General features: G+C 38.8%; 1 protein-coding gene across 3 annotated transcripts in view; it reads left to right on the forward strand.

Moving 5' to 3' along the window:
• LOC132151969 (inactive rhomboid protein 2-like) overlaps positions 1-27,820 on the forward strand; it is a 62,842-nt gene that overhangs the window by 30,757 nt on the left and 4,265 nt on the right. For all 3 annotated transcript variants that reach the window (XM_059560554.1, XM_059560553.1, XM_059560555.1), the window contains 11 exons: positions 478-596; positions 1,010-1,222; positions 1,331-1,442; positions 2,441-2,515; positions 14,426-14,587; positions 15,226-15,311; positions 15,408-15,471; positions 15,701-15,795; positions 16,257-16,332; positions 16,487-16,587; positions 16,742-16,895. In XM_059560554.1, the coding sequence (XP_059416537.1) occupies positions 478-596; positions 1,010-1,222; positions 1,331-1,442; positions 2,441-2,515; positions 14,426-14,587; positions 15,226-15,311; positions 15,408-15,471; positions 15,701-15,795; positions 16,257-16,332; positions 16,487-16,587; positions 16,742-16,895 (1,257 nt within the window). The remainder of the gene's footprint in view (positions 1-477; positions 597-1,009; positions 1,223-1,330; positions 1,443-2,440; positions 2,516-14,425; positions 14,588-15,225; positions 15,312-15,407; positions 15,472-15,700; positions 15,796-16,256; positions 16,333-16,486; positions 16,588-16,741; positions 16,896-27,820) is intronic.

Consider the following 27,820-nt stretch of genomic DNA (forward strand, 5'->3'; position numbering starts at 1 on the left):
ACGTTTTTTCTAAATTAATTTAATAAAAAAAAATGAAACAAAATATAGTCACTTTGCCATTACATAGAAAACGTAACTATTTTAATAGCTGGAACAGTATTATAAGCTGTTTTGGGAGAAAGGGGGAAAAAAAGACGGGCTCGGGCCAGTAATTCTGATAAGCATCTTGGGCTACGGCTTAAATTTAAGCCCCGTGCAGGGCTCTAGGCTGGTCTGCCACGGTGGTACAACAGCGCTCGTCAATGTTAAATTGATCGAGATGGTCAATCAAATCAAGAATGCGGGTCTTACTGAGTTTGTGGAAAGATGTCCGCCCCCCCCCCCCCCCCACACACACACACAAAACTGTAGAGGGCCTTGCACATCAACTTCCCACAGGGCCTCACACCCCCCTTTGCGACAGCCCTGTTTCTAATCTAAAGTGTTACCAAATGTCAAGTCTATGTATATATATATATCTCTTTCACTCTTTCATAGGTAGATGTCCATGAGGAGCTTTATTCTATGGCAGATGATGTTTTTGAGTCACCCCCTATATCAGCTTCTTGTCATGTGGCAGATGTTTCTTTGGGCGAGGGAATATCATTTCCCAACTTGTAAGTTGTGAAAATCTTCCAACTTAATGCTTGTACACAAAAATTTTAAATAATTTAAAACGCAAAACTAGATCTAAATAATAATAATAATAATAATAATTTTTATTTATATAGCATCTTTCCAGGGCTAAAGAATGCTTTACAATGTACATTCTACAAGAAAAAAACATGATTTGAAAGTGAGCCAGAGAATTTTGAATTTAATATGATAAGCTACAGAAAGCCAATGGAGATCATATAAAATTGGGGTGATATGAGCAGAGCACTAAGTGTGGATAACTATTCTAGCTGCAGAGTTAGGTTGTATTGTAATCTGGAAATGCATCTGTAGACTGTTCTGTAGCTTTTCATTTTTGCTGATATTTAGTACTCACCTGTTTTAATATTGCCATTTCTTTTTTCTTTGTCTTCAGGGGAAAGAAGGATTTCACCAAAACTGTGGCCACCTATGAGATAGAATCTTCTCGTCGTGGAGGTCGAATTGCCTCTAAAGTGAAGCACTTTGCATTTGATAAGCAGAAGCGTCAGTATGGTATGGGTGTGGTGGGGAATTGGTTGAACCGACACTATAGACGCAGCCTTAGCAGCCAAGTACAGAAACAACTGGAAGATTTTCATAGTCATCGGTGAGTTACAAACACCAGATATGCTCCTCCATCAGGAGCATGTCAGAATTAGATGTTGCTTTTAGACTGTTGAGAGAACATTCTGATAATTATTTGTCTTTTTGTCAGGCCATATTTTACCTACTGGATTACCTTTGTTCATATTATCATAACGTTGCTGTCCTGCATTACATATGGATTTGCTCCTGTGGGCTTTGCCCAACATTCCACCACTCAGCTGGTAAGATATGGAAAAGAGTCCTCTCAACTAAGGGTTATTATAAATTATAAAATATATTGTGAGAAAACATCAGACATGACCAAATCAAGAAAATACTTTCATACAGTATTAATGCATTAGAGCATGTAGCAAAATCGGAATCATAAAGGAACATTGATTTGTAAGGCAGAATCAGCAACACAAGTAATTTGTGAACAAGATTTTTATTAACTAAATACTAACACAAACTAGTCTAACAAACAAACATGCATAGTATCACTCATATAAGGGAAAGTGCAAATGAGATTTGATGGATAATACCATCAGGAAAACCAGAGAATGAAGCTATGAAAAGAGTCAGTTAACCACCTGAGTAAAACCATCAGCGCCGTTTATAACAGGGTCTATAGCTTATACTAAACCTCTGTTTCGTTTAGTTAAATGTATGATACTTGCATTTCCTTGGCCTGGAATGAGCATCTGGATGCAAAGTCTTGATGGTTTGGAGGTTCGTGACAAATTCATAGATACTAAACATGGTAAAATTACATACAGGTAAAATTACATGAATGAGTAGTTCTGTCACAAGCATGCATAAAACAGCATACAAGACAAAATGACAGTATACAAGAACATTAACAACAATACACAATGAACCTGAAGTATATGTGTTCATTCAGAGTAAAAGTTTTTCTAAGAATTAATTAGAGAAGAGTCCATTTTTATAGCAGTATGTTTCAGAGAGAAATTAGGCGGAAGATCATCTCCACACATTTTTAGGTCGTAAAAGTGATCTTATCTTGCTGAGGTGTCGTGGTTGCCATGGTAACCAGGGATCTGGAGTCATTTGCAGACATCCTGGCACCTGGTAGGTTTATTGGCTGAGGAGTCTGTTATTATTTGTTGATCTAATGAATAATTGATTTGTTAAATCAAAGGAAAAATGGTTTGTCTGATTGGTCCAGATGCTACATTCGGTTGCCTATTATTTGTTCTCTTTTCTTTTCTCTCTCTATTAGGTACTGAGAAACAAAGGAATCTATGAGAGCGTGAAGCATGTGCAACAAGAGAACTTCTGGATTGGTCCTCGCTCTGTAAGTGACACAGAAAGTCCCTATCCAGTTGTTAAAGGTGCCATAGAATTAGGGGTTGAACGACTTCTATTTTTTTAAAGTCGACTTTTATGTGATGAAAGTCAAGTCGAAGTCGACTAGTCGCTGATGTCGTCATTAATGAACAAATAAGTCTGGAGCTGTGACAAACCCTTTGTGCACAGCTATGGCATATGACACAGTGCTGCCCACATGCCTATTGTTCCTATAACAGCTAATTTTGATCAGTTCTTTTGCCTTCGGGTCGTTTTATTTCTCACAGATTTCTGCTCGTTCTAAATCAGATATAAATAAAGTAGCACAGTAAAGATTACATTTATATGAATGCATTAGTGAGAGCGACTGCGTGTGTGAATTAATTCTACATTCTAATTCTGCATCTCTCTAGTAGTAGTGACGCTGTGGGATTTAGTTAAGAAATATATATATATATATATATATATATATATATAGAAACTTTTTGGTTTCTAAGCTATTTTATTGAGAAATCACAGAACAGTGACAATACATACATTGGCAATACATTTTGGCTCTGAATGATTTTGTGTGTACACTACGTGATCTGGGCATGATGTACAAGTTCTGTCTGTAGCCTGTGTGTGTGCGTTACAGTGCAGCAGCGCATTTGATAAGAACAGTGATTATTTACCTGTACAATAAGCTGTTTAGAATGCATTCCCACGTTAAATTTTGAGCATCCAGTAATGTAATCACACCTCCGTGAAGTTGGCACCCCATAAAAAGTAATAACCACCAAAACTATGCCATTCGTTTGTGCTGATTTGTGCCGCAAAAATGAACATTTGTGCTGGTTTGGTGTTTAAGATATTAAACATTCTTTTTTTGACCGTGTGACGTCACTCTCCACCCCATGTTGCCCAAATCGCTCCAAACCAGCGCAGTTTGTTTGTGCTTGATTTGTGCCCATTTGTGCCGTTAAATCAAACACTGTATCTATTTTCCTTCCGTAGATATAACCAAAATATTTTCAGAGGCCGTGACGTCACTCTCCACCCCAGTTATCTAAATCGCACAAAACTGGTGTCATTCATTTGAACCTGATTTGTGCCGGTTTGTGCTGTTGAAATGAATGTCAAATATATTTCTCGTTCTTAGAAAAAACAAAAACTCATCTGGGTAGTGACGTGTCTCTCCACCCCATTGCGTCCGAATATCTCCAAACCGTGCCGTTCGTTTGTGCTCGATTTGTGCTGATAAAAGAAACCCTGTAACTATGACCGCTTCTTTTATATAACAAAATTAACCTTTTTACGAACAGTAACGTCACTCTCCACCCCATGCAATCTAAATCATTCCAAAATGGTGTCATTCGTTTGTGCTCGATTTGTGCTGGTTTGTGCCGTTCAAATTTACATTGTATCTATTTTTCATCCTCAAAAATAACAAATGCAAAACGGGTCAGTGACACTCTCCACCCCATGCAATCTAAATCATTCCAAAACGGTGCCATTCATTTGTGATCGATTTGTGCTGGTTTGTGCCATTCAAATTTACATTGTATCTATTTTCTGTCCTAAAAAATAACAAATACAAAACGGGTCAGTGACGTCACTCTCCGCCACATGCTTTCCAAATCCCTCCAAACCGTGCCATTCGTTTGTGCTCGATTTGTGCTGGTTTGTGCCATTAAAAGAAACAACCACGACCTCTTCTTAAATATAACAGAAACATTACTCTCCTCCCTTTTTAGCGTGGCCACAGAGTTAAAATAAAATAAAAGTGCCTTAAAATTTTAAGTTCAATCAGCTCTGAGTTTTACTAACTTTATATTTCAAAGTTGACTAAGCTTAAATTTAAAGGCAGCATCATTCGGTTTCATCTGTGTTTGATTTGTGACAAAATAATATTAATTAGGTCATATAGCCTAGCCTAATTCCAGCTTATCTCCACACCAAATGCCACATTTATTTGTGCTCGATTTGTGCGTGAGATGAAATCCTGGTTGTAACTAAAATTCCTCTTAAATAGGCCTATTTAAAAGGGAGGAAAACAGAAGCACTTAATATGCCATTATCTATAGGCTATATGTAACTGTATTTGCATGGTATTACTGCATTTAACAGCTAATGTTATTATATTATTATTATGTAATCACACATAATCAACGTCTTGTGGAGCTTACGGAGTATACATTTATTTGTCATTTTAACTGTTAGGAAGCAGAATGTAAATGTGGAAGTCCTTCAAATATTTCTTATCCTGTTGCGCCCTCTAAAGGACAAGGAACTAGTCGATGTAAATCTTAACATGGCAGAGCATTGAAGTCGCCTAGTCGAATCGTCTGTGCAACCCCTACATAGAATGCATTGATACAATATTTAAATTATCTAATTATTTATATTTAATAATATAATTGTTGTCTGATGTCCCCAGAGTGTGTATGCAAAGTTTTATCTCGAAATACCCCACAGATAATTTTTTTATAGCTTCTTGAAACTGCCAATTTTAAGGTGTGAGCCAAAATGCTCTGTTTATTTGTATGTCCCCTTTAAATGAAAATGAGCTGGTGCTCCCGCCTCCCTTCCAGTGTTGCCAAGACCGTTGTTTTCTTGTGGAATTGGGCTACTTTAACACTGTTGCCATGTGTTGTTTTTCATGTCCATGGGAGGGGTTTGTTGCAACCCTGCCCCCTTCTCAGAAGAGTGCAGATCTTCAAGAGCTCATGCTTGCGGGCATAGCGGTGTTCTGGTGACTGTTACTGACTGCACACATTGCTTCCAAACACAATTTTTAACTACCACATTCCTATTTCACATTCCTTTTACGATCAATCTGGTAGCACGTAAAGGCATTGACAATGGTATCTTTAGTAACATTAGCCTAACAGAGAGCCAAAAATCTCTTTTGGAAAACATGGTTTTGGAAAATATGAGGCGTGATGCTTACTTTGTCTGGAGTCTGGACATTTGCGAACGCGGCATTGGTAGTGAAGTGAAGTGACGTGACATTCAGCCAAGTATGGTGACCCATACTCAGAATTCCTGCTCTGCATTTAACCCATCCAAAGTGCACACACACAGCAGTGAACACACACCCGGAGCAGTGGGCAGCCATTTATGTTGCGGCACCCGGGAGCAGTTTTGTGTATGGTGGCTTGCTCAACGGCACCACAGTCGTGGTATTGCCAGCCCGAGATTCGAACCAACAACCCTAGGGTTAGGAGTCAAACTCTCTAACCACTAGGCCATGACTTCCCAATCCCTGTATCAGTAGCTGTGTTTACATGGACCCTTCTAATCCGATGGTAATAGGACTTGAAGCACAATCAGAATAAAAATGTCACATGTAAACAAGTCAATCGGATTGAATTGGCTCGATCCGACTAAAATTTAGATTGGATTGTAAGGGGTGGTTTATCCCTTTTGTAATCCGAGCAAGAGGACATGTAAACACTTGATCGGATTGAAAACTGAAACTGGAAAGTACTGCGCATGCGCAGTGACGTATGACGCACGGAACGAGGTGTTCTTCCTGGTGACTAAAGTGTCATAAATAAGTGTCCTGTCATTATAAATCTCCCCTTTCACTCAGCGTATGTGAAGTGGAACACGACCACGTCCCACCAGTCCTCGTTTAAGACTCATCAGCAGACGTCTAGTTTTGAGTGCTGGAAGAGGCACTTTAACTACTTTTTTTTTTTTTTTGCTGAAGTAAAGTTAAGCAGCACAAAAGTTCATGTGTTGGTCGTCGCCTAATTAGAACGAAGTAGATAAATTTAACGTTTTTAAAACAGCAGTAGTTCTCTGTATATTCATGCAGTGTGCACATGTCAAAAGAGTAAATACGATCAGAAGCTTGTGACATGTAAACGTGCACATCATCCCGATCACTTTATTTACCGTTCATGTAAACACTACGCTCGGATTCGTCAATCAGAATGAATTAATTCGGATGGAAGCAAAAAGTGTCCATGAAAAAACACCTAATGACTGTATCAATCACTCTTTCAGAAGCATTCTTTGCACATCTCCACTGCTGAACTGACCCTCATTTGTGAGGCTGTCGAGAATGTTAGCATGAAGTATGTGACTTTTCTGGGGGGGGGGGGTTTCTGGACATTTCCTTTGAAAATGAAATGTAACCACTGTGTCTTAAGCGGTCTATGGAGACTCCTATGTTCATTGGTGCATCACAACACACAACTTTTTTAATGGATCTTTGGCGTTGACATTGTACCTCCATCAGCTACTGCAAGTAAACAGTTATGGTGGACTGCAGCTTCTCACTCAGGGCTGTGTATAGGCTAATAGGGCAGAGAGTATCACAAATGGGTGGCACTTTCACAGACTATGTCTTCATAGTCTGGAATTGTTTGTGTGGCGAGAGTTTTAATTATAAAACAATGAGTGAGTGGATTTTTACCATTATAGGCTGGTTGTTTTGACACACTGCGGCTACCCAACTGTGTTCAAACACCTTATAAAAGTGATTTTTGCATTCTATGGCACCTTTAAAGGGGTCATCTGATGCAAAATTCACTTTTGTTTTCGTTTGAACATAAATGTGTGTTGCAAATGTGTGTAAACATCCATCCTATAATGATAAAAGTCCACCCAGTGTTTTTTTAATCCCTATTTTAAAATCCCCTTTCTCAAATCAGACTGTTCTGAGATTTCTATCAGAATGACGTAGTTCTGCACAGGCCCCTCCCATGATAGTTGATTGACAAGGCCATCTTACCTTAGACCCGTCCTGAGTGAGCTGTGAACTGTCCGCCATGGTGTCGACTCTGGTGCAGGGGAAGACAAGAACTTGATCGAAATAGCAAAATTGATCAAAAAATCGCAAGGTTTTTTTTTTGTCCATATCGCACAGCCCTAGTTCATTCAATAAATACAGTTAACAATCTAGCTTCTGAGTGCTTAGTTATTAACCCAACAATAGCGGGGTCAGATCTTTTTTTTTTTTTGCAGTGGGCAGCACAAACATATATGTTTGGTTGTGTGGGCCGCGAGTTGAAAAAGGTTGGGAAACACTGTTATAGACTTTTCATTAAGACCCTAAAGAATCATATCAACTTATATCAAATGGGCATCCGATGACCCCTTTAAGACAGATGACATGCATCACAAGTCCAGATTAGATTAGATGCCAGTTGCTTATGTACACTCATGATCTGCTGAAGTACTACCAAAAATCATTTGTTTACATTGTGTGGGATGAAATGTTGTAATGACACACCAACACAGACATTAGCGATGAACCCAGATGCTGGAGTTTAAAACCAAAAACTCACAAATCACAAGTAGGTATTTCCAGAACAGTATTTAAAAAAATTCTAAAACAAACTTCTGTCCTCAGGCCATTCAAGATTTAGGTCTTTTTTTTCTTCAGAGAACAGTAAAGAAATTTTTTTGGTGAAACTTTCCATCACATAATGACTTATGTGCAGGCACATGCCCACATATAACTGGCACTGTTTGCTTACAACAGAAAGTGAGGACTCAAGTGCAGACCTTCACCAGCAGTACCAACCTCTGAAGCTCACAACGTAAAATTATACAGCATAAAAAAACTCAGTCTAAAATTCCATGTCTTCCTCTTTAACACTGAAATCATCAGCCATTGTAACTTTTAAGTTGTGAGCTTAAGGCGTTGGTACTACTGGTGAAGGTAAGAACATGACTCCTAACTCTCTGTTGTAAACAAGGTAAGGGACAAGGTTTGTCATTGGCCCTAATTGTCCTGTTCTTGTATCTGCTAAACGCTTATGAAACCCCATATTGCAGTATGGATATTTTTCACTGCAGTTTTGAAGAAAAAAAAGTCATTTAGTTCACCGCTGCACACAACCATGGTTTCGTGGTTTTACACACATCCTGTGATGAGTGCTTAAGCCTTTGCGGGGCCCTGGGCTGACAGTATAAAGATGGGCACGATATACACGGGAAATAAAAACAAACTCAATGCGCACATCATAATCCCATAGGAGGCAAGAAAAAAATTTAGGCTACATAAATTCAGAGGTGGAAAGAGTACAAAAATATTCTACTCAAGTAAAAGTACCATTACATTAATGAAATTTTACTTAAGTACAAGTAAAAGTACCAGTCTAAAAATCTACTCAAGTAAAAGTAAAAAGTAGCTCATTTAAAATTTACTCAGAGTAAAAATTACTTAGTTACAATTTAACAGTGGGAGGGAGTCAAAATGGGACAGGCCAAGGGTGTCAAACTCAGTTCCTGGAGGGCCACAGTCCTGCACAGTTAAGATATAACCCTAATTAAACACACCTGATCCAGCTAATCTAATCATTTAGGTTTATTTGAAAACTAAATGATATATGTACTGGAGCAGGGTTAGAACTAAACTCTGCAGGGCTACGGCCCTCCAGGAACTGAGTTTGACACCCCTGGGATAGGTCTATTAATCTCAAACTAGTTGTTTTTAATTAAAGGAATCAGTTATTTAGAATAATAAAACATTTGGGCTGTTACCAGGCAAATCAGTATCAACAAACTCATCTTTTAATGCAGAGGAAATGCAGAAGATTCATTGGAAGTGGCATTTAGATGTATTACACTGTTTAGTGCAGGACAAGAATGCATTTAACCTGCAGTTACAAATGCATGAATAATGTTTTGATATACAAGACATAAAATGTTGAATACTCATTTGAAATGATAAGAAATTAATTATTTAAAAAAAATCAAAAGATACTTTAAATGTGAAATCAAAATGGCCAGTATGTGTCAGCAAGTCACTGTTAATAAGTGAGTCATTGCGACTGAACCGAATCATTTAAACGGTTGATTCATTCAGGAACGAAACACTGTCACGTTGCTCAGAGACGCAAAACTGTGCTTTGGTGGCTGTGTTTGGAATTATTTTCTGTTGTAGAAATAGAGCTAAAAAAGGCAATATGGTGTCTCTTAATTAACTTGTTTACTGAACTGTTATATATATGTATGTATATATTCATGATGATTTTTGGTGGAAAAGACAGCATTCTTTGTGTGATTTTGATATAATATATGAAATTATATAAATATGTGAATTTTCTGCCCCTATATCTTCAATTTTGTGATCATTCTAAATGGATTTTAGGAGACTGAATCACACAGTGAAATAACGCACTATAAATGCGCGCGCACATCATTAAAACAAAAATAGCACACTCCTCACCACTGTCTTTTTGGCTAATTTGTGCAAAACCTCTTGCTAAAATGTCAAAGCTTCATTTTAACCACCAATGCAACGATGCAATTACTTAGCTTACCTCTACATTCTTGCGAAGGGTTGATGTCTTGTCGAGATTTTATAAGCTGCTAGTTTGGTCTTCCTAGGCAAGTACAGCTTACACTGCATAATATAGCATACATATGGCCAGGGGTTCACTTCATTTCCTTCGAGTTCAACTTCAGAATATGACAGGGTTTCGTTTTCAGCGGTGTCTGCACCACTAACGCCTGTTTTGTCCGTCTGCATCTTTCTTGTGATTTTAGCGCCAGTTTGCCCATTATTTACTGCCGTAGTTTCCAGGGAGCGATTTTTTTTTTTTTTTTTTACTCAGTAATTAATGTGTTTTAAAATGTAGCGAAGTACAATACTTCAAACAAAATATACTTAAGTAAAAGTAAAATTACAGATTTAAAAAATTACTTTAAAAAGTATTAGTACACAAAAAAGCTACTCAATTACTGTAACGCGAGTAAATGTAATTCGTTACTTTCCACCTCTGCATAAATTAAACATTATTATTGAGTAATAATCTTACAAATCAACAGCAGCCCAGCAAATAAAATAAATATAATGCGCTATATAAGTTATAGACATTTAAAGAATTTATATTAATGCTCTTTTAAATTTCAGGTGTTAAACTTTTTGCTTTTGGCGTCTTAATTTTTAAGGCCCTATTTGGTTCAGTTCTACAGATATTGTTATTTAAATATGACTCCAGGAGTAAATTGTTAAATTGTACTCATTTTCAGTGGACAAAACCCAAATGTGGGTCACTTTGCATTCAGCTGATACTTTTTTCTTTTAAAGTTGTCATATGATGTTGGTAAAAAAGAACATTATTTTGTGTATTTGGTGTAATGAAATGTGTTTATGCCATTTAAGGTTCAAAACTATTCTTTTTCCACATACTGTAAATTATTGTTTCTCCTGTATGCCCTGCCTTTCTGAAACGCATAGATTTTTACAAAGCTCATTATTCTTAAATGTGAGCTGTACACTGATTTGCCAGCTATAAAGTGCATTGTGATTCGCCAAATACCTCAAGCATGTGATGGAAATGTTACGCCCCTTACCATATTGTGATACCGTTTCCCGGTGCGATGAGACGAAACCAATGCAACCCATTATAAACTAGGCATTTGTAGCATCTTGTGGGGACATAATTGATTATAATGACTTATATTGTCTTTTTACACGATGTGTTGCATTGCGCCGCGTAAACATAAAACCATGTCTCCATTTGTGATCAGAGAAACTACAAACAACAAGCGCTACTTTACACTGCTCAAATGTTTACTCAATGTTTACTCATGTTTGAATCATCAGTTGCAAATCCTTTAAGCCCATATAATTTTCAGTCCCAGAGATATGGGAAGCCTAATGTGACTTGGTGTCCAAGTTGTTGAATCCTACCCATTTTCAGTGGATGAAAACCTGTTGTGAATTTGTGTTTATCTAGTCATGAATGTTGACACTTCAAGTAAAGTATGCAAATAATAGCAGTAACCCAGGGTTTAGGAATGTACCAACCCCAATTCCAGAAAAGTTATGATGTTTTGTAAAATGCAATAACATCAAGAATCTGTGATTTAATTCACAAAAGCACTAAGAAAATGTTTCCAGTTTTTTTTCCCATTTTCACTGGCAAACTTAAATGTATTTTGTAAATGTAAACAAATTTAGATTTTGATGGCTAAAACACACTCCAAAAAAGTTGGGACAGAGGCTAAATAAAAGTGAAAAGGTTATATAATATCCAAATTAAACAATTTTGAAACAGTTCATAGTAAGCAGGTGAATTGTTAATGGGCGGGTATCATGTTTGGATATAAAAGGAGCATCTCAGTTTTTTAACAAGAAAATCTGTATCATGGCTCATCACTTTGTGCCAAATTTCATGAGAGAAGTGTCAAGCTAATCAAAAATCATTACAAATTTAGGTTTTTCAACAACTAACATACATAATATTTTGAAAATATTATTCAGATAATAAACAGAGAAATTTCAGTCCGTGTAAGGCAATGCAGGGAACCTGAATGTGCATGACCTTTGTGTCCTCAGATGGCATTGCATAAGAAACTGTAAGTCTGGGCGGTCATAGTTCGGAAAACCACTGTCACCTAACACAGTCTGTCGCTGCATCAATAAATGCAACCTGAATCCCTGTTACTCTAGGAAAAGCTAAACATTAGTTCTATGCGGTGATGCCGCAGAGTTCTCTGGGCCAGAGCTCATCTCAGATAGTCAAAAAGAATGGAAATGTGTGCTGTGGTTTGATGAGTCCAGATTTCCACTTGTTACTGGGAAAAATAGACATTGAGTTCTCAGTCCCAAAGCCCAAAGGGACCATCCAGACTTTAATCAGTGACCGATGCAAAAGTAAATGTCTGTCATGGTATGGGGTGCAGCAGAGCAAATGGCATGGGTGATTGTCATATGTGCGAAGGTGCCATTGACATGATGGCATATATTGGAATTGTACAGAGACACATAATGCCATCAAAATGACATCTTTCATGGGAATTCCATGGCTATTAGATCAAGACAATCCCAGGTATCATTCTGCATGTGCTACAACAGAGTGGTTTCATAGACAGAGTGAATGTACTAGATCAGTCCAGTTCTGTCTCCTTTTGAAAATTAAATTATTTATAAATGTAAAGGTTAATCTGACAACGACGATCAAAGACTGTTGAGCATCTCAAGTCTTGTATCAAGTGAGGTTGGTCAAAAAATTTGCTTTCAAAATTTTAACAATTGGTATCACCAATTCCCAAACAATTAAACATTGTAATTAAAGGAAAGTTGATGTCATACAGTGTTAAACTTGCCTCTGTGCCAACTTTTCCGAGTGTATTGCAGCCCTCCAAATAAAAATGTGTTAATATTTACAAAATAAAATTAAGTTGGCCAGTGAAAACATTTGAATTGTTTTCTTTGTACTTTAAATAAATGTTAAAGAGAAAGAACAAATGATAAATGTTTTATTTTATTGCATTTTACCCCGCGTCCCAACTTTTATGGAATTGGGGTTGTATAATGTGACACTTCATACAATGCATAACCAGGATTAATTGTTAGCTCCAGGTAAAGTATGAGCAGTGTGAAACAAAATAAGATTAACCAGGATCTCATTTACCTGGGGTTTAGAATTACCCAGTGTTAATTATTTTAGGTGTAAGAGACCTTAAATGTGTAAAAGTTTGATTTACTGTCAGTGATTCTGCCAAATATGCCGCTTAGCAGTGTATACTACTTGGTCTATAACTATGCTTTCACATGTTGTATATATATTCCATGTGTGACAAATCTTTTTGAATAAAATGTATAGGAAGAGCAACCACACTTCCCTATAAGGCGAGGGAGTTGTTTCAAACGTAGTTACAATACTGCATGTTTGAACTATTTGTAGCTTCAGAGGCTTTTAAAGGAACACTCCACTTTTTTTGAAAATAGGCTCATTTTCCAACTCCCCAAGAGTTAAACAGTTTTACCATTTTCAAATCCATCCAGCCAATCTCCGGGTCTGGCGGTAGCACTTTTAGCTGCAGCTAAGCATAGATCATTGAATCTGATTAGACCATTAGCATCTCAAAAAGTTTATATTTTTAAGTTTGAGTTTCAATTTTTTTCCTATTTAGAACTGGACTCTTCTGTAGTTACATTGTGTACTAAGACGAAATGAAATGTTATGATTTTCTAGGCCGATATGGCTAGGAACTATACTCTCGTTCCGGCATAATAATCAAGGAACCTTGCTGTTGTACCATGGGTGCAGCAGGTGCAGTGATAGTTCGCAGTGCCTGAAAATAGTCCCCAGCTAGGTAACTTCCAACAGAAGGCATGCTCCCTGTGTAAGCAGGTGGTCACATTGGTTATGTTAGTTAGTTAGCCCCTTTTTCAGGCACTGCGTAATTTCCTTTAAATGTACAAAATCCCCTCATACAAATATCCCTGAAAGTTTTTTTGATTGAGGGAAACAAGCTAAATTTCTGGTTCCAATATTATTTATTCTTGAGACATTCTCCTTTAAATACAATGTTTTTTGAGGTAGCAGCTGTATACAAAGTGAGTGACATTTGGTTTTCAACCACTGAAAATGGGTAAAATTCAACAAATTGGACATTGAGTCACATTGGCCTCCAGACTGTTTGTTATTCAGATCTTCCTCTTTAAGAGAAAAAGTTTCAGCTGAATACAGTGTGACCCCACATTTGTTTTTTTGACCACTGAAAATGTGTATGATTTAACAGTTTACTCCTGGAGCCATATATAAATCACTGGCACTGAACCATATAGGACCTTAAAATAAAACCTTAAACCTTGAAATCTTAAAGGATATTAAGATATCTTTAATACTTCTTGAGTTACAGGCATGCAAACTTTGGAGAAAAACTTGACGAATCTGAAATAGAATACATATATAAAACATAGAATCTGATGCTCATCTGATAGAGACATAAAACAGAGAATCTGATACTCCGATTCTGTGGAAGAAAATTTTTGCCTCTCTTCTAATAGAAAGAATAAATTATATTAATATGGGAACAATGTCTATGGTTGTTAGGGTGAAATAATCAGCTGTTCTCCTGTTGTTACACTAGTATTTCTGACAAAACTTTAATTTCACTCTTTTGGGCATCTGTGTACAAACCTCTGTTCACTGCTGCTGTGTTATTTGTTCCATAGGAGGATCTAATCCACTTGGGAGCAAAATTTTCTCCATGCATCAGACGAGACAGTCAAATAGTGAAGCTAGCAGAGCAAGCCAAAGATCTAGAAAGAGAGTCTGGCTGCTGTGTACAGAATGATGGTTCTGGATGTGTACAGACCCAGAGTGATGGCTGCTCGGTAATATAACAGACACACACACACGCACGCACGCACACACACATATATATAACAATAAAAAACAATCTTAAACCTGTGACAACTGCCCAACCCCCAACCCCACTGACTGAGCCTGGTTTCTCCTAAGGTTTTTTCTCAATTTCTCTCATCTATAGAGTTTGGGTTCCTTGCCACTCTTGCTTAATTGGGGACGTTTGACTGAATGCACAGACACTATTAGAAGAGTGCTGAACTGGATGATGACATCAATGAATCATCAGTAAACTGACTTTAGCTGAAAGATGACTATTGTCCTCTTGCATTATTGACTAACTATTTTCCTGTTTGACACTGTAAAGCTGCTTTGACACAATCAGTACTGTATAAAGAGCTATACAAATAAAGGTGACTTGACTGTGTCACATACATGCAACTAAACATGTACACCTGCACATAATCTTACTTTATGTATACACAAACAACAAAGCAGTTGTGTATCTATTCAAACAAAGCTCTTGTCTACCACCTTGAGGAATCAAACTGAACATTGCTTTTAATTACTTTAATTCATTATGACCTGAAAGTATAAAGATGTCTTGATTATCTCTTTAAGATAATTAAATGACTGCTAAATACATGTTTTTCTTTTCTGATCCTAGGAGACTTTAGCAACATTTATAAAATGGAACAAAGAGAATAAAGACAACGTGAAATCTTCACGTGCAGTCTGCCATCAGGACCCAAGGTATCTTTCAATGAAATATCTCTCACTGTGCAAAGAAATGTTTGAGCATTTTTTTTTAAAACATTGTTTTGTTTTTGCAATCCATGTCGGGAGTAGGACTTGTGAAGAGCCAGCCTCATCAGGACCACATGTTTGGCCTGATAACATCACAGAGTGGCCAGTGAGAAAACTTTACCTTAATTTAAGTCTCTAAATGTCTTAAAATTTTATTATTGTTATTATTATTATGTTTACCAATTCAGAGAATGAAGACAAACATTAAATAAAGTGAATAGAATAATTACCTTCATGATTAAGTTTTAAAATTATATTAATAACTATTATCTTTTTGATATGGATATATATGGACTTTTATGCCTTTATTATTGTTCCTCACACCACTATTGCAGATTTGTACATACCCTAAAACATGGAACCACACAGGATACAAACACATGGACTGCACACTAAAGGGCAGGCCGTGCTGTATTGGAACAAAAGGAAGGTAATGAAAATGACAAAAAAATTAAAAACAAGGTTAAAATGTTGGCTTTTTGCATTAAACCTGTAAACACCATATGCTCAAAAGCCAGTTCCACCATCTAGTTCCATTCAAAGTAATTGGCTTTAAATAAATAATTCACTCAAAAGTGAAATAATAAAAGGGTTTGTGCCATGAACTGACTTAAATTTATTTTCACTTAAAATTTTGTCATCCACCATAACTATCAACACATTTCAATACATGTGAACACATTAAATTTGAGAGCTGCGGTAGATGGGAAAGGTTTTAGTGAATATAAAGAATAAGCTTGAATGTGAGAGAATTACAGAATTTCGTTTTTTATGGGGGGGGGGGGTAGCATTTAAAAAGAGTTGCATTCAGTTACTCTGGATCGGACAGATTTATTTTTTCAACTATGTTTTTATGCAGTTTAACTGTTCTATTTTCATTTGTTTATAAAGATGTGAGATTACAACTTGGGAGTATTGCCACTTCATGCGTGGATATTTCCATGAGGAGGCCACACTGTGTTCACAGGTATCCATTCACATTGAAAACATATATTTTCAGGTCAGCCATCAAGGTCCAGACAATAGTGCGCTGTTTTCTGCATATAGACTTCAATGGACAGAATTAATAGTAAAAGTTTGAGGAAGGACATTTTTATTGTCAAACATCTGTATCCTCACAGGTCCACTGCCTGAATGATGTGTGTGGCTTGCTGCCATTCCTGAACCCCAATGTCCCAGATCAGTTCTATAGACTGTGGCTCTCCCTTTTTCTTCATGCTGGGTAAGGTTTAGGTCTTTATCAATACACTCTCCCACTCTTTCTCATCTCTGTACATGAAAGGCGAGGAAGACTGAGACTATTAATAGATATGACAATTAACATTAAAATGTTATTGACAATTTCTTTGACCCATGCCCATGTGATTGCTTTTCAGTTTACTGCATTGTCTGGTGTCTGTGATCTTCCAAATGACTATACTCAGAGACCTGGAGAAACTAGCCGGCTGGTTACGCATTTCCATCATCTACATTGTCAGTGGTATTACAGGAAACCTTGCCAGTGCCCTCTTCCTACCGTACAGAGCAGAGGTATGGCATAAGTCTACTGCACAGTTTAAACTTAAGCTAAAAGTTTGAATTGCATTGAACTGATCCTATGCCAACACATATTTCCCATTTAGTAATGTTCCAGATTTAATACGATTTAAGTTAAAAATATCTCTGGCATTTCGACTTGTCTGATGCTTGGTTAAAAAAAGTATACATTTGACACAACTGACACACTTTCAATTAAGGTCTTTGTAATACTATAATATAAATATTTCTGCTTCTACGCTCTATGACATGCATTACCCCGTAGATTTCCCTTCGTAACACATTATTAAAAAATTTTTGTTTTTTCTTTTTACCAGTTGATGGATGAGTCGAAACATAATGTCTATGGCAGTTGCCAGCTGAACTTGTATTGTACCAAGAACAACCCTTCACTTTCAGGATATGCTTGTGAATGTGAATAATCATGCTCTCACATCACAAGCATACACTGTATAGTATAATATAATATAAACTCCAAAGGGAAGTGAAGGAGTTACCTCATATTTAAATTAACTTAAATTTCTTGAATTGTTGTCAACTGTTTCTTAATTTGTTTCTGTTATCTGCAAAACATTATCTACTTATGAGCCATTAGGCTTAAAAGATTAGGCTGTTTATTTTATTTACTGTAAGGTAGTAAGTTATTTATTGTTGGGGAAAAAGTGAAATGGCCAAATGAGAAAGTGAGAGAGAGCGAGAAAGCGAGACAGGAAAAGAAGAGGACAGAGGAATGTGCCCCCAATTAAATCTGCCAAGTACAGAAGCTTAATTCATTTAACCGAGAAGCTGTTTGGGATTACTGGATGAAATAAATAACTCTGTCTGGAGGGTAAAAGGTTCCCCCAGTGGCCTATCTCTCTCAGCTTTCCTCTGTTACTGCCTTTTCTCTGCCTTTAATTGTTACTTTTTGTCCTTATCTGGTAGACATTTACCCGATTTGTACAACATCAGATGTAACCAAAAGCCACTTTTATTACCCTTATTCAACCTCCTCTTACCTCAGCTCCCCTCCACAAATCTGTTAAAACTCAAACAAACCTGTTTAATCCAGTTTATAGCAAAGGCATTCTGAAATACAAACCAGCAATCACAACTTATGCATTCCACAATTTCACTTCTAATATCACATTAATTATTTGTCTCTTGATTGCTTTGTTTCAGTAGTCTACATTAAAATTGGAATTGCAGTCCAATCTTTTTCCAATTCAAGGTAATCAGCTTCCATAGATGAAATTCCTGGTAACAGGGAAAACGAAAACAAAGAACTCCAAATAATTGGAAACATTTGGTGGTTGCTAAATAACATGAATTAGCATTCTTTTTTCCAACATAAAGGTGTTAGATTAAAACAAATGTATAATGGGATGTGCACGTTTTAGTTGCTGAAACGATTTCTTTTTCACAATTTGAATGGCAGTTCACATAAATGAAACTACTTTCTGAAGAAACTATTTGCTGTGGTCACTGCTTGATGTCCCATTTCAATTACACTATTCCATATTTCTCAGTATGGAAAATATAAAAGCAAGAGATTTATTGGAAGTCCAGAAATTCCACGGCCCAGGCAGTATATTCTCATACATTTCTGTAGAAAATACAGTACACTATAGTCAATTCAGTTTTTACTAAAAAATTACCAGAAAGAGGAAAACCCACTCTATATCTTCTGCTGCCACCAACATTGGTGATAATGTAGTTTGCATTATGAGGCTCAGTCTAGGGCTGGACGATTAATCGAAAAATAATCAAAACCGAAATTCATAACCTCTAACCGACGTAATTTTCCCATTTCGGTTATTTCGTTTTTTTAATCCTGTACACTTCCCCCTTAAAAGCATCCTAGCGCGTGTGTAGCCACATGACTCTGCTCTCCGGTCAGTGGCATAAAAGTAAAGTGGTGTGAGCGGTGAGCCTTGCGTCTTCACCAAACTTTGTCAATTGTATTTGTTTTATGGTTTGGACATTCAAGCGGTTAGATGAACGGATGTGTATTCTTATATGGAGCTACCATGTTCGCGCAGCTGCATTGTGGCACGAACACTCATATAAACAGGAGCTATGAAGATCGCGCACACAGAGGAACACAGAAACTAGTTGTCAGTGCTGTCCTGTGATTTATCACTAAAGTAGCTTAGAATCTCAAAACTTATTATAGCATGTTTGTGTGCAGCGCACGTGAAGCACAAGCGCGTGCATAAATAGCAGCGGTCGGCGCTCCCGCCGCGGGTTCCCGGTTTGTGTCCGTCCTCGGACTGTTCTGTGTATTTTAACTGTAGAAAAGGTTGTTCCGAGTCGAAACTACGATACAGAAAACTACATCAGTATATCATCATAAACGCAGCCGTTTTTGTCCAGCCGTTTTGCGTGAACATAAACAGATGAGAAAGAAAACACACATGTAACGTTACAGTATTTTTACTTAAAGAGACAACAGCCTAATAAACGCGCTGTCTGTCATTAATGTTAATCGAACAAAAGAAAACCATTCACTGATCTTGACTGAATATATTTAATAACTTTACTTGATTAATCTTTATTTTATTTATAAAAAGAAAACTATGCAGTGTTTTTAAAGTTTTAATTACAGTTTCTGTACCTGAAATTTTGTTTAGTTGTATTTATTTATGATATTGCTAATTGATTTGTTTGTTCCTTTCTTATTACCTAATCTTATTACTTGTCTTTAACACTTTAATATTTGAAATTTATATTAATCTAGTTGTTTTTGCTATGGTATTTTTTTAATCACAGGCAAAATTCCTCTTGCAGTGTTTTGTAGGCTGCTGATTTTTGCTCATGTTATTCAGCTGCAACAGAATGCTTTGTAAAAATGTTTGACATCGAAATGTTTGACTTAATTTTTTTTATATTGGATTTTTTATCTTATTGGAATCGAAGCTAGGAATCGATAAGAATCGGAATCGATAAAATTCAAACGATACCCAAGCCTAGTAAGAAATGTTACGAACATAGATAAAATAACTGCTGATAGTCAATCATATTTACAGTACAAACCTTGTCAGTTAACTATGAGGGCAAAAAAAAAAAAACAGAAACAAAATAATCGTTCAATAATCGTAATCGAGGCAAAATGTTCAATTTATCGAGGTTTTGATTTTAGGCCAGAATCGTCCAGTCCTAGCTCAGTCCCTACTTTTTGATTTTACAGATTCATTAAGACTTATTAAAGGGACTGTTATACTGTGTCTCCTGACACATTTGTGTGCAAGGCAGTTAACAACAAACTGCCTAAATCACTCTTAAGATCCATCTACATCAAAGTGAGGATGGCCCAGAGTTTGGGGATTCATGGTGATGTTTACCTAACATCATAATAGTGATATAGTTATGCATTTTATAGTACTGATACTAGAAGAACTTATGGTTACATATTGAGTTTTAGCACTGTGTTTGACAGTTTTCTGTCTATTTACCCCACACTTACCAAGACATACTGAACATGTCCAATATACTAAGTTTGTCACCTTCCGCTCTGGCACTGCATGTTCTTTACCTGTATCTGTGTCATGTAGATCTGGTGATCGGCGTGTGTTATCTGCTTATTAGCCCTTGGCTAATCCAGGCTCTTATCTCCATTCTTATGTGCTGACGGAAAGTTGGAATGCACTTCTCTTGTTAGGGATGGATTAGTTATGTTTATGACATACTAAAAAGCACTGCTGAGCTTGCAGAAAAAAAAAAGCTCATAGAGGAAGTGAGGTCACTGCAACAATTACCTTTAGCAAGATAATTATTTGTGCAGAATATCATATACTATACATTTCTACAGTATATAGACATCATTTTACACTTTACATAGTGCATAGTAAATTTTGAATCATGGAATTCCTGGATGTCCTACAGCATTTGCAGTATAGTATGCAAGTACGGTGTAATGCTCTATCCCAAAATACAATGCACTCAACTCTTTCCAGTGGTGAGTGAACTGGATACTTCAGCTGAGTTTATCTGTCTCCCTTTTTTTCCTCATTATCTGATTACCCATTTCGGTTAGTTGCACGGTATCTTTCAACATACTGATTAATTTTCCCTTTCTTGATATAACTTCTTTGTTCCCTTTGAAATTTCAAGCCTGTTCTGACAAATATTAGTAATGATTTGTAAATCACTGTAGTAATTGCCATACTAGATAAAATAACATCACAACAATATATTTTTTTTACTAAATAACTTATTTAGTATAATTAATGTAGTTTGAATGCTTAGCTTGTTTGATAAAAAGTGCTGTAAAAAAAAAAAAACTAAAACTAAACATTACACATCTACATAAATGCTCTTTTTAGTCTTCTGACTCAAAAGAATAGAATGTCACCTTTATTGATTTGTTGTGGTGGAGCTGTCCTGTCTACACCTATTCTGCTCAATACTTTACTTTAGAGAAGTGCCTACATCTAATCTGTTTGAACACTCCAGTATAACACATTTTCACCGTACAAACCCGAAGTTGCTAAAAGTAGTAATTTAATTACATTTTCAGTTCAATTTAAGTTTATTTGATAGTGTTTTTCATAATACAAATCGTTGCAATGCAACTTTACAGAAAATTACGTTTCTACAATATATTTAGTAGTAGCTTGTGGTGACTGTCAGTTAATGTACATATGGCAGAAACATGTAGGCAAAGAAGGTTACTCTTAAAAGGGTTGGATCAGCTCTCACATGTAGTGTAATCTTATTGACCTTACTCACACTCCTGTCTGATACTGTGACTGAGCTCCTCCCTAAAGTGTGACAGGGACATGGAATCCTGCCGTTGGTGTGTGAGCGTGAGAACTGTGGAAGGTGTGGCATTTCTGTATATGTACGTGTGTGTGTGTGTGTGTGTGTGTGTGTGAGGGAGAGAGAGAAAGAGAGAGAGCATTCCTGTCTCACTCCTCTTCTCCTGGCCTTGCAGAAAGGTAAGATATCTCAGATTAGCCATCTGCCCAAGCAACCCTTTTCAGCCCTGACGTCATTCTAATCAGGTCACAAGTGGCCTCTGCATTGGATTTTCACCACTGCTATTTGCCAGTTCTGATAATCCATACTTGTAAACATGGAATAGAATAAGAACAATTATTATATAAATGTTATTGAGCTTTCTAAGAGTTGGCTATAGACCACATTTTTAGCTATGGGACATATCAGGAATTATTTGATATGTGCTTTGATTAAATTATTTGGTAAATATAATAGGTACAAGCTTAGGTAACTCTATGATCAAATCCAAGCAATTAGAAAGCTGAAACCACTGGAGTCCTACGTATTAATTAGTGACATGCTTTCACTATATATATATATATATATATATATATATATATATATACATATATATATATATACACAGTACAGACCAAAAGTTTGGACACACCTTCTCATTCAAAGAGTTTTCTTTATTTTCATGACTATGAAAATTGTAGAGTCACACTGAAGGCTTCAAGGGCTATTTGACCAAGAAGGAGAGTGATGGGGTGCTGCGCCAGATGACCTGGCCTCCACAGTCACCAGACCTGAACCCAATCGAGATGGTTTAGGGGTGAGCTGGACCACAGACTGAAGGCAGAAGGGCCAACAAGTGCTAAGCATCTCTCAGGGAACTACTTCAAGACTGTTGGAAGACCATTTCAGGTGACTACTTCTTGAAGCTCATCAAGAGAATGCCAAGAGTGTGCAAAGCAGTAATCAAAGCAAAAGGTGGCTACTTTGAAGAACCTAGAATATGACATATTTTCAGTTGTTTCTCACTTTTTTGTTATGTATATAATTCCATATATAATTCCACATGTGTTAATTCATAGTTTTGATGCCTTCAGTGTGAATCTACAATTTTCATAGTCATGAGAAGGTGTGTCCAAACTTTTAGTCTGTACTGTATATATACTCACCGGCCACTTTATTTGGTACACCTGTTCAATTGCTTGGTTACACAAATTGCTAATCAGCCAATCACATGGCAGCAACTCAATGCATGTAGGCATTTTGATGTGGTGAAGACGACTTGCTGAAGTTCAAACCAAGCATCAGAATGGGGAAGAAAGGGGATTTAAGTGACTTTGAACATGGAATGGTCGTTGGTGCCAGACAGGCTGGACTGAGTATTTCAAAAACTGATCTGATCTACTGGGATTTTCACACACAACCATCTCTAGGGTTTACAGAGAATGGTCAGAAAAAGAGAAAATATCCATTTTTGTGTGGACAAAAATGCCTTGTTGATGTCAGAGATCAGAGGAGAATGGGCAGACTGGTTAGAGATGATAGAAAGGCAACAGTAACTCAAACAACCACTTGTTATAACCAAGGTATGCAGAATACCATCTCTGAACTCACAACACGTCGAACCCTGAAGCTAGGGCTGCTCCGATCACGATCGGCCTATCATTAATGCGCATCTCGTCAGTAAAGCCGGTTCTCTAATCAGTGGTAAATTCCATCAGGTGTGTGATTTCACATAGAGCAGCTGTTACTACACAGAGCCGTTGTTAACTGAGAAGATGCGCAAATAAATGCTGAAAATGAACGTGGATTTGCGCAGCTTCTCAGTTAACAATGGCTCTGTGTAGTAACAGCTGCTCTGTGAAACCACGCACCTGATGGTATTTACCGCTGATTAGAGAACCGGCTTTACTGACGAGATGCGCATAACGACCGGCCGATCGTGATCGGAGCAGCCCTACCTGAAGCAGATGGGCTACAGCAGCAGATGACCACACCAAGTGCCGATCCTGTCAGCTAAGAACAGGAAATGGAGGCTAAATTTCGCACAGGCTAACCAAAATTGGACAATAGAAGATTGGAAAAACATATGATGTTTTTATTAACAAGATTCGGGAGGAGCGCGTCAGATACTTAGCCTAATCGACACAGGTGGACCATAATCAAGTAATCAATCCCATAGTATAAATATCGCTTACTTACCTCTATCCATTGACGGTATATCAGCATGCTGGTTCGCTTCGTCTGTCACCTTATCACAGACCCAATTTTCCTACCAACGAAGAGAGCCATAGCGGGGATTTTTCAGATCTGCTGCTTTTGCCGGACCCGCGGTCATTCCTACCCAGCCAAACACAGCCATTGAGCACCATTAAGCGTCATCGCGACAGCTGCTCTTCTCGCCAAGCCACACGTCATGGCCAATAGACCGTGCAAGCTCTGAGCTCGCCTCCCTTGACACAACGATCGTGCCGCCCGAGACCGAGCTCTCCTCGAGCGCTGGATTGCAGCAGCAGGTATTCAACCAGCCTGGGCCGCACCCCAGATCTCACCGCAGCAAGCCTCTCTCACTTCCCGCCGCGGCTCAGCCTCTCACCGCGGCTTTTCCGGCCGAGGCGCAGTTTGAGGCTGCTTCCTCTAGCGGCGCAGGCTGCGTGACGTAAACCAATACATTTTCAGGCGGAGACGCTAAAAGCAGGTTCGCGGCTAAAGTTTGTTAAACGACATCATGACGCAGTTCCATCTAATTCTTCTTCTACTAGTGTTTTATGGTGGTTTTGGCAAACCAGCGTAAAGGTGCATTACCGCCACCTGCTGATCTGGAGTGTGGAGCGCGCATAGATTTGGAAGACAGACACAAACGTAGTTCCGTCGGATGACGATGCCACTTTTAACCAGAAAGCCAAGGCATTATTTCCAGAGTCTTCATCCAAACTGAAATGTCCAAGACATTACATTCGCCTTACCGCGCACGTTTAAACCTCACTGAAATGAGACAGACATAAGTTCCATGATAGGTAAAAAAAAATCGATAGCCTGAATGCACTGTAAGTCGCTTTGGATAAAAGCGTCTGCTAAATGCATAAATTTAATTTTAAATTTTACTTTCCATACAAGTATTCTGGCAGGACCAACTTATTTAGGGACCTATTTCACCATTCACTGGCGTGATCACGCAAAATTCATCTAAAACGCAACTGCCCTCGTGTTTTGACGCAGGATAGCAAGTGTGAGTAAAATTTCTGTTGACTTTTTAGGACCGTAATACGAAAGACGGGCAAGTAAATATCTTTAGAAACCACTTGGAAGCGAATAGAACATAACTGCTATTAACCCATTTGCTTGCAAGCATCGTCAACAGCCCCAGTTTATTATCGTTTCACTTTCATTATCGCAGCAGTGTCTGCTCCCGCAGGAGCCTTTCCTGTATCTCCTCACTGCCGCAGCAGTGTCTGCTCCCGCAGGAGCCTTTCCCGTATTTCCCCACTGCCGCAGCAGTGTATGCTCCCACAGGAGCCTTTCCCGTATCTCCCCACTGCCACAGCAGTGTCTGCTCCCGCAGGAGCCTTTCCCGTATCTCCTCACTGCCGCAGCAGTGTATGCTCCCGCAGGAGCCTTTCCCGTATCTCCTCACTGCCGCAGCAGTGTCTGCTCCCGCAGGAGCCTTTCCCGTATCTCCTCACTGCCGCAGCAGTGTCTGCTCCCGCAGGAGCCTTTCTCATATCTCCTCACTACCGCAGCAGTGTCTGCTCCCGCAGGAGCCTTTCCCGTATCTCCCCACTGCCGCAGCAGTGTCTGCTCAAAAAAAATAAATAAAATAAAAATCGAGATCACCTCCACTTAAAAGGTATGCCATGCATCCTAGGTTGCGGTGATAACATCATGTATCGACGATAGCCAAGACGATATTTGGCTCATTCTCCAATCTACGTTTTTTATTATCATTATTAGGCGGCCTACCATAATTCGGCTATCAAACCGCTTCGTTATCCCATCTTAGCACTGCATTTCACGCTCGCCCGAGCTCTCAAAGGATGATGTGAGCCTGTAGGCGGCGAAGAAGTCTCCATCCACAAATATAACTTCCATGCGCAGATGCAAAAAAATAAAAAATAAATAAAATTTGTCACAGGACAAGCGAGATAACAGTAGTGCCGACTACATGAACTAGCTGTTTTGAATATAGTATTTTATATTTAATGCCAGTTTATCAGTACGTCCGAAAGTATTTTTTTTCGATTATTGGTGATTCCATAGGCTCTTTTTCGTGCACCTGCATGGTTAAAATGGCAAATAGTAAGCTCAGACAAGAATAAAGAATCTTTCTCTTACTCCACCCATGCACGATTACATCGTCGATATGTACCATCTATCTCACGTGCTGACAATATGACGATTTGACAATAACCACATCGCTGATTCATGGCACCTATTCGGGGTACACTGGCACAGGAAATCCAATTTATTTTTGCATGCTTAATTTCGAATACAATGACTGCACCAAGATTTTTCTGACTCGTTATGGGAAGCAGCCCATTGGATTTGCTAAACAATTATTCAAGTAAGCCTCACAGCGTCTACCCTCGTAGACAACCAAATCATCCTTAGTATTGAACTCCCTGTCAGGCACTGAAAAAATAATTATTTCAGTCAGCAACACTTATCTATTGAACACCAACGAATACATGAACACCAACGGGTGCTTCGCAGATAAAACAATCTAAATTTTCCCTCTGATGGCCGGAGAGACTACCCAATCGCAAATTTTAAAAATAAATAAATATAAAAAAAAAATAAAAAAAACACCGGATGCCGGCCATAGCCTCCCGGCCAGATAACCTTACCTTTTCTATCCTATGGCCGGTGAGGCTTCTCTCTTCGATGCCAGGAGCTCGAGCTCCCATCGGATGCTGACGAGAGCCTCCCGGCTAGACAACCTCACCTTTTCCATTTTGCGGCCAGCAAGGCTTAACCGTTCGTTGCCAGGAGCTCACACTCCCTTCGGACGTAGGTGAAAGCCCCCGGCTACCTTTTTTTCCATTCTGTCTTACGTACGGAGAGGTTTACCCATCCAATGCATGGAGTCGGGGCTCCCATTGGACGTAGGTGTGAGCCTCCCGGCTAGACAACCTTACCTTTTCCGTCTTTTGAACAGCGAGGCTTAACCGTTCGATGCCGGGAGCTAAGCTCCTGTCGGACGAAGGTAAGAGCCTCCTGGCTAGCCAACCTTTTCCGTCCTTCAGCCAGAGAGGTTTACTCGTTCGATTCCTGGAGCAAAGCTCCTATCGGACGTCGGTCAGAGCCTCCCGGCTAGACAACCTGACCTTTTCCATCGTTTGGCCAGCGAGGCTTACCCATTTGATGCGAGTGCTCCCATCGGATGCTGGCGAGAGCCTCCTGGCCAGACAACCACTACCATTCCACGTGGTCTATGTCGCAAAACCCAATAAGCAAGCAGTCCGATGCCGCAAGTACCAAACATACAATAAACCCTCCTTCCTTCCTACGGTCGTCGAGGCTTACCCGTCTCATGCCGTGAGTAGCAAACTCCCATAAGACGTCGACGAGAGCCTCATGACCACACAAACTTACCTTTTCCATCCTACGGACTGCGAGGCTTACCCAGTTGTTTCCGGGAACAGGAAGTCCCCGTTGGATGCTGGTGAGAGCCTCCTGGCCACTTAATGTTACCTTTTCTGTCTCACATCCAGAGAGGCTTACCCGTTCGATGCGTGTGCTCCCTTCGGATGCCGGCAAGAGCCTCCCGGTTAGACAACCTTACCTTTTCCTTTTCTATGGTCAGCAAGGCTTACCCGTTCGATGCGTGTGCTCCCTTCGGACGCGGGCGAGAGCCTCCTGGACAGACAACCTTTACCTTTCCACTCTACGGTCGGCGAGACTTAACCCGTTCGATGCGTGTGCTCCCTTCGGACGTCGGTAAGAGTCTCTCGGCCACGCAACTTACCTTTCCAATTGACGGTAGGCGAGGCTTAACCATCTGATGCTACGAGTCTCGACCTCTCTTCAAATCCTGCAAAAAAAAAAAAACCTCTCAGCTATCCTCACATCATTTAACCCCACCTGGCGAGGCTTACCCATTCGATGTTCTGAGTTTAATGCCCCATCGGATGCCACGAGAGTCCTCCCAGTCGGGTTTTCCTTTCCACTCTCCCCGTCCGGCGAGGCTTACCCGTCTGATGCGT

Source organism: Carassius carassius, chromosome 10, assembly GCF_963082965.1.
Source record: "Carassius carassius chromosome 10, fCarCar2.1, whole genome shotgun sequence".
NCBI classification, from domain to species: domain Eukaryota; kingdom Metazoa; phylum Chordata; class Actinopteri; order Cypriniformes; family Cyprinidae; genus Carassius; species Carassius carassius.